At 30.5% G+C, this 8291-nt stretch overlaps 1 protein-coding gene across 2 annotated transcripts; it reads right to left on the minus strand.

The window, feature by feature from the left end:
- Positions 1–335: 335 nt before the first annotated feature.
- On the minus strand, positions 336–8064 carry LOC140052325 (probable E3 ubiquitin-protein ligase HERC4). 2 transcript variants are annotated; one of them, XM_072097836.1, is made up of 16 exons: positions 7984–8064; positions 7650–7750; positions 7159–7258; positions 6363–6511; positions 5915–6014; positions 5347–5536; positions 4830–4981; positions 4477–4554; positions 3857–3946; positions 3329–3571; positions 2973–3068; positions 2594–2709; positions 2196–2387; positions 1480–1663; positions 1047–1152; positions 336–916 (listed from the first exon to the last, which is right to left on the minus strand). In XM_072097836.1, the coding sequence occupies exons 1-16, from the start codon at positions 7996–7998 to the stop codon at positions 708–710; spliced, it is 2121 nt and encodes a 706-aa protein (XP_071953937.1). In that variant the 5' UTR covers positions 7999–8064; the 3' UTR covers positions 336–707. The 2 variants fall into 2 exon arrangements, with proteins under 2 accessions (XP_071953937.1, XP_071953935.1); XM_072097834.1 differs by having other exon boundaries at positions 7159–7384.
- Positions 8065–8291: the final 227 nt, after the last annotated feature.

Raw genomic sequence — 8291 nt, forward strand, 5'->3', positions numbered from 1 at the left:
GTGTTTATCCATGTTCATATACTAATTATATATTCCATTAATGGTTCAAAGCTTGGAAGAAAGTATGAAGGCTAAATAAACTCCGATAAACAACAGAGGGCAGCATTAAAAATATCAACTATATTGCAATTAGAACAAATTTTGACAGGTGAAACAGAGACCACACAATGATATTATGGAAACAACCACACTGAGATTCGAACCCATAATCAGAATGAAATGGTATGGTCTAATATTATAATATACAGAGTTATTTAATTTAAGGAAAATCAGCCACAAACAACCTCTAATCAGTATAATTACTATTGTATACTTTTACCATAACATATGGGCACTACTATACATTTCTTTTTATTTCATTTATTTATTTGACCAACAAACCATAAGATAAAATATACAGAGATAAATTGGTCAGGGACTGCTAAAGTAAATAAGATTACTGTAACTACAAGAGTCAGCAGTCCCTGATCTTAAGTAATATAAATTTATAATTTATACCGCAACTTATCATTTTATCTTACAGTGATGTAATATGGTTAAATTATTATAGTATTATTAGTTTATACCATCAGTAAGTAAATTAACTTGTATTTCAACCACACTCAAATAAAAATTTAATATATTAGGAAACTTCTCCCAATTATCAGGAAACTTGGGAGATCTGACATGGCAATGGTCTTTCAAACTTTTGCTAAAACCAAGGATGATCAAATCCGGCCAAATCCATGAGCATACTCCAAGGCAATCATCAACTTCTGCCTCAACTTTTCTTTGCTTTCATAAATTGGTAAATTAAAGTAATTATAACATGTTTGAGCAGATGGTAAGAAGTCTGTACTTCCAAATACTGATTGGAATATCACCTTCAACTGAGCCATTCCTTGCACTGGGATCCGATCACTACCTGTCAAGAATTCTGAAAGTATATATAATAAAGATAAAAATAAATACAATACAATTGATACAACTGATATAATTAATATTATCATAGGTAAATTCACTAGAAATCGTAACTTCAATAATAAGGCCAATAAATCTGTACTTGCCTAGGAATTTCTTCCTTTCTTCTTCTGTGAGTTCATGATGAAAAACTTCCCAAAAATACTTGATAGTTTTATGATCTTTGTTATAAATGCCTCTGTATTCCACCAACTGTAAAGAAAGAGTATAAGGCTAGCATTTTGTAAAATAAACAGAATTGTGGAAGCATTCAGTAGTATCAAAATAAAAAACCACATCTATTTTAAAGTTAATATACAGTCCAACTTCAGATCTTTCTGATTATACCACACATAGTTTTAACAGAAGACTACAGAGAATTAATTACTGACAATTTATAACAATGTGTTTAATTAATTAATTAAAACAAAAGAGTAAGATGAAAACAAGTTGTATATTGGATCTCACAGCCTTAGCCTACAAGATACAGAGATCAAATGCCTGAATAATTAGTAAAACAACAATTTTGACTGTACATACACTTTCAAATTCTTCCCAATCATAGATTTCATTGCCAATAACCAATGACATAAGCTCTTCTGGATGAAACATCTGTAGTATTGGTCCTCCACAGACCTGATGGAACCCCTCTGCAAAAGCACTATACTGCTCTTTTATCGACTCGTTAAACATGCAATTAATATACAGGTCTACAAACTCCTGCCTAAAATATAAATCAGACATCATTTGGTGAATTGAGAGAATGTAAGGAACTCTTTAAAAAATATTCTACTGCAGTTACTGCAGTAACTACATTGTGTTTATTCTATTTTTGGGAAGCATGCACAGTATTACTGACTCAGAAACTTCTACATTGAAACAATTAAAGTCATACAGTATGTTTCAGTTTTAAAAAAGTAGTTACTGCAGTAAACTACAGTAGACTAATTTTGACATGATCTCTAAATTGGTATAATACAATATGTTAATTATATTGGTGCATTATCAGAATATTATGTTAAAATGTTTGGAATGTACATTTTCATAAAATAATTTAATTTAATGATCATCTCGCATTTGTATCTTTCTTTTGTGATGTTATAGTCAGCAATGTAATTTCTTAGTATTTGTTGTTTTTCATATGGTGTTTTATGTTGCTATATTTCAAAAGCAAGGCAAATGTTATGCTATGTTTATATGTTTGACCAAATAAATTTAATTGAATGTTTTGATAAAGTACTAATTATTAAACGAACTTATTGTCAAAAGTGACATGAATGTCCTTTCCTCCTTCCTTTAGGTCAATGATATCTGTGTGAAACTCTGATGAAAACTGAAAAGGGTAGTCAAACACATCTTGAAGATCGTAATCATCATAATCCAAGATATCTTTCAGGCCAGAAGCCATTGTTGGTTCCAATTGGCTCATGTCTGATAGAAACACAGGTCTGGAGAAAATAATAACCATGTTTTAGACACTAATATAGGCAACAAACAACATTTTTAAAATGTTTACAAAAAGCTGAACATGCATAAGCGCCATTAAATATCATCGTTTAGTAGAATTAATACTGAATGACACATGATACAAAATCAACCAATCAAATGGTAAAGATTATTATAAAATAAAATAGTATAATACATGATCACTTACTTATTGAGAAGTTTCTTGTAGAGTGCTAAAGGGAATGGAAGTTCCACAATAACTTGGTTGTAGATTGCTAATCCACACAGTATTCCAACCATTCGAAACATTGACTTATCTTCATACTGATAAAGAAAATACAAACAATTTATATTACTGTATTAGAAAGTACTAACCTTTTGTGTCTTTCTTTCTCTAAAAACACCATGTGCTATTATTATTTGGCAGAGACATAGTTACCTGTATACATATTACTTTTTTAATGGCATTAAAGTAGTATTATTTACAATATTTTATGGTACATGTTACAACAAGATACAGGTTTTATCATTGTGGAATATTAGTGTAGACATATTTTTATTAGTATTATCAGTATCTTAAGCTTTACCTGTGCATTGAACCAAATTCTTCCTGTTTTGCTTAATACCGTAAACATCCCAAATTTTGGATCAAGAATTTCTTTGAAAATCAGCAAGAAGAACTCCTAAAAAAAGTACAGGAATAACAGATATACTCTATAGAATTACATTTTTATTTTTAAATGATTACACTACTATACTGTATTATAATATCACATCACATCTTCTAACATACAAACACTTACCAGGATGTAAGGCATATACATGTAGCCCAAGGTGGAGACTAATACTATATCGGTAAATGAATTCAGACACAGTCTAAAAAAGTATACCTGACAATTCATTCTTGTTTAAAAAACAGCAAAGACTAAAAATTAATTACTACCTTACAAGGACCACCATCATCAATTCCTGGTTCACCTTTAAATTGAACCTTCAATGGCTTCTTAAAATCTTCAAATAAGCTGAATCTTCTTAGCTGTTCCAGAGCACTTCTAACAATCCTTTCTCTGTCAATTGTAATGTTCAAGGCTGGTATGCCCTGTAATTCAGGATGCATATGTATGTTGAAAAATGGATTGAACTGCAGTGGAAACATTCGAAACCACATTTCTTTATTAATAGCTTCCTGCAATCAAGAATAAAATTGACAATAGTAAGTAATAGATCTTAAATGTATTCCTGTTTCATCGCCCAGATAACCAATTAAACATGACTGTAAACGTACTGTAAAATAACATTTCAGTAGATTTATCAACATTCGGACAACTCAGTCTTATACTTTGGTATTATAAAGAAAGATGAAACACAGTAAGTAAAAAAAAAACAATATTTTTTTATGTTGTTATAAGTTGTACAAAAGGACATTTAAAAAAAAAACGTAATCAAGTGGATGAATTCAAAGTTCTTTTACCTGTTGTTGCGCCACATTGTTAATTATGATCATATTCATCTTCACATTATTCTCCAGAATAAATGGATATTTTTCCCATAAATGCAGAGTCTATAATGATTAACAATAACAATTAAACTATACTTAAAAATTAGTTTGTTTTTTAAATCCTGTATTACTTTTGTTAATGTTTTTATTATATTTTGTACATAATTTAATTTAAGTTTCCTTGTAAATTAGGCCTATTGTTAAATTATGTTTTTTTTCTTTAACTTTTATTTTACTTACTCTGGACACACCTTCATTCAAGAAGTGTGCCACTGTTTCAAAAGTGTAGCTTCCAAATAAATTATTTTGTTTATTATATTATTACATTATCTGCTGCATGGTTAAACCTGTATGATTGTTAGATATGGGAGAGACTAAGCAAGTACACTACACCAGATTCACACATGTTCACAAATTCACAAATGCATGTGCAGATACTGCTGTTAAAGTACATCGAGCTTGTAAAGATTACAGACTTTTTAAATGTAACATGGAAATGCTTTCACAAGTTCAAGATGGGCTAATTTTTTAATTTTTATTTTGCTTATTGCTACTAGACTACCAAATAAGGCTTTAATTGATAACTAACCAACCTGAAACATGCCTATATCTTTATCCATATGAATATAGAATGCTGCATAAGAAACTATATCATCCATTTCTTCATTTATCTATTAAATTGAAACAAAAAGAAAATGAGCCTTTTTTATTCTTTTTTTTTAGTTTTTATTACAATGTTACAGCACCCTTTCATCATTAATCCATGACGGAGGTAGTGTAACAGGGTAACCACCAACTTTATAAAGCACAAACAAGTGAATTTGTTTCTCTCTGGCATGGATCACAGTTTATAATTTTAAAAAGAGGAAAACTGCCCTGCCATATTACTTTATTATTGACATCATCTCTTTCTAGTTATTCCATTCAATCAATCTATTGTTTTTACCTTAGAAAGTTTCTTGAGCATTTCAAAGGCAATTATTAACTGTGTTTGTTCAAACAAATCCATTTCCTTCATTACTAAATGTACAATCACATTTTTGAAAATTGTTATAAGATGCTCAAAGTTTGGAGCGGAGTAATTTCCAATCCAGGTATCTACAAAAATCAACCAAAAATACATTGTTAACATAATGTTATTCAGTGATGCACAGTGTGTAATTCCACTTCTGTCATTTTTTTAATTTTCAACATTTTTTAAAAGACCTCTGCAGTCAACATTCACAAACACGATAGGCCTACTAACAAACTGGTTTTTTTTTTTCAGAAACATCAGTAGAAGAATACTGTAAATAATTCAACAGCATTAAAGATCTTATTTATTCACTCTAACATATTATTTAAACTAGTAAAGAGGCTAACACTAACAAATTGTACTGTAAAATAAATAATTAAAATCATTTAAAAAAAATTTTTTTTAATGTCTATTAAAAAAATATATTTATAAAATACAAAATACATACCAATGACCTTTGACATTTTAGGTGAAAGATTGCACAATGCTTTAGCAACAGCCAAGATAGATTGAAGGTAAGACTCTGGGTACTGCATTGTGGGACATTCCAATAGAAGCAGGTAGACACGAAGTGCTTCAACATCAAGTGGTGATGTCAAAAGTGTTGGGCACAGTTGACTGCTTATTGCATGATCAATCTAGTATAAAGTAATGATGGCAACACTTACCCTTGTTATAACACTCTGAGCGTGTTCTGTAACTACACATTAACTCATTATTACTACTGTAACCGAATAGCTAAATCAACTATTAAAACAGTTGCAGCCAGAACATCAGAAATCATATCAGGACATACGTTCTGAACTGCTTTATTCAGACACTGACCGAATTGACTATGAGTGGATGGTTAAGACATAGCGGGATAATTTTGAATTATAATTCTTTCAAATATTGATTGGCAAACATATTCAATAAAATTGTTAATGCTTAACCCATTCAGGTAATAACATTCGTCCAAAATGAACCTTTTTTTTATATTTCAAATTTATAAATAAAAAGGGTAAGAAGAAACTAACCTTTCTTAAAATGTTTTGTTTTTCTGACACTGTTTTAAAGACATTCTTTGCTCTAGGAAGATCAAGTCCTGGGCTATCTTCACTACATAACTGATCAGGACTACAGAAATGATAATAAAAGTTGTTACTTAATTATTTGCTTTTAGTTGTACATTTTACATTCAACAATTATGGTGGACATTATCACTGGATTTAAACTGGAAATATAAAGTTTACTATGCATACACTTTGAGCTGTTTTGAAGGCTTTTGGGCCAGATTTTGACAACTAACTACATAGCCTCACTACCCGCATAATCATGTGGTCCATTATAAATATGAAAAATGCCGGTAATATCAGTACTAAGGCCTTCACTACAAAGAAGTCAATGTAATAGTACAGGTTACAAAAATTGGATGTCTGAAAAAATAATTATTATATTTTTTGGTTTTCAACAAATCATATTCACCTTTTAAAAGCACTATTCAGACATTCTGCTGATGAAAATAATTTGTGAATAGTTAGAATTACACTTTTCGGAATATCACTAGATCCTGGTAAGTCTTTGAACACTCCTTCTAGATAGTAGATCATTTCAGCCGGCTTTTTACTTCTTGACTAGAAAATAAAAAAAATGCCATATTCTAAAAATTTGTGGGAAAACAGCCATTTTACAGAAGAATTCAGTTCTTATACTACCTACATGCGAGTGTAGGTACAGTAGTATCAATTATTTTCTTTCAATGAGTCATTGGTCAAATAACTTGTGTTAGCACTGACTAGAGATCCAGTCTGAAAAATGCCATTAAGAAAAAAATATATAGCAAGTTCATTGTGATTATTTAGCGTGAAATTAGGATGAAACTGTATTAGGAATTCATTTCCCATGATACCATATTAAATTATTTGAACATTTATATACTTGAATAATCAATTACACTGTAACATTATAGCCCAACATTTTCCTCTTTATTAGCAGATTACCACTGAATAAATTTAAATGAAGAGGATTATTACATTAATCAGTAGGATAAGCCTAAACAAGCCACTGGGCGTATTACTAACTCAATCAAATCAAACTAGGAACTGTGACTATCACCAGTGATTATCACCAGTTTAAATGTAGAGTTAACCTTCTCTTTAGGTCACTCCTATTCAGAGGACACCCTAATAATGGTACACTCTGTTGGGTCCTGAAGGTGTCCTCTTAATATGTAAGGAAATAATAATAATAGGTATTTCTACTGTAGTTGCCATGCACATACCAATGATCCATCTGTTACTAAATAGCAAGTATTGAGTCCACCACAATAAACATTGCTGATGTTAACAGTATCAGGTGATCCAGTGGCATCAGTAATACAACTAGACAAAGAATCGTATACAAACATAGAGCGGTCATCATCATTGGACACAGCAGAGTGAGGATCATGCATTGATGTTGGACCAAATACATACAATTTATCCCCAGTCAATATTACAGAGTGCCGTCTGAAATAGTTTAAAAAAGAAATATTAGTTTAGAAATTTAGTTTAGATTAATTAAATTAGAAATTAAAACCCAGTGGAACACTGAAGTAAAGCATCCCGAAAAATAAAATTGAATTGGTGTGGAGCACTGTGAAAATGAAACATTTATTTGCCAGAGCCAAACCAGAGCCAGACCGGAGCAGGTGTGAAAGACCCTTCAAACAATAAACACAAGTTTAGTATGATTTATTGTTGCTGAATAAAATAAATAAATTCTTAATTTTACCTTGTACAAAGTATAGTTTTGTCCTCTTCTTTCTTTATCTCCGCTAATTTTTCATTCCAAGTTTGATTTAAATCCTTGGCTAGTCTTAAAACTTCCCCATTCTAATTATTTAACATGAAAATAACAAGAATTATGTGTGTTCTAAAAGATCAATATGGTTAGTGTCATTTAAAATGTCCTCTCATGTTTTCAAAGGTGTTAAATTTAGCTATGTTCACACTGAACCCAGATTACAAACCAGTGACCAGACAAACAATCTATTAAATCATATAATTCACTCAGACTATACCACATCAAATTCAGAAAAATTAAAACAAAACTGCATATTGTGTACCTTTGAAAGAAACATTGAAAAGTTGTGTCCACAAGAAATGCTGGTAATTTGTGTCAGGAAATCCAATTTATGTGGCACTGTGGAAGCTGAAACTAAGAAATAGAATTTGGTGATGATACAGAAGAACCTCTATAAAGGGTACATCTTCAAGACCCAAGTGGCTTAGCTTCTTTAATTAAGGGGTGTAATGTTAAAATGTTAAATAGTACAAGGCTAATGATTGAAAATCTAAAAACACAGATTTGTTGTATTTAGTTGAACAAATTTTGAAATAAACAAGAGAAAATGAACTCTGTTGTACTTACTCA

This window comes from Antedon mediterranea, chromosome 6 (assembly GCF_964355755.1).
Source record: "Antedon mediterranea chromosome 6, ecAntMedi1.1, whole genome shotgun sequence".
Classification (NCBI taxonomy): Eukaryota; Metazoa; Echinodermata; class Crinoidea; order Comatulida; family Antedonidae; genus Antedon; species Antedon mediterranea.

What these genes read in the sequence shown, in the direction of transcription:
- LOC140052325 (XM_072097834.1), bottom strand. An exon ending in CTGAATAGTGCTTTTAAAAG is followed by an intron (nt 6,015 to 6,362) that starts GTGAATATGATT and finishes TCATTTCTGTAG; the next exon opens with TCCTGATCAGTTATGTAGTG. An exon ending in ATGATGGTGGTCCTTGTAAG is followed by an intron (nt 3,069 to 3,328) that starts GTAGTAATTAAT and finishes TACTTTTTTTAG; the next exon opens with GAGTTCTTCTTGCTGATTTT.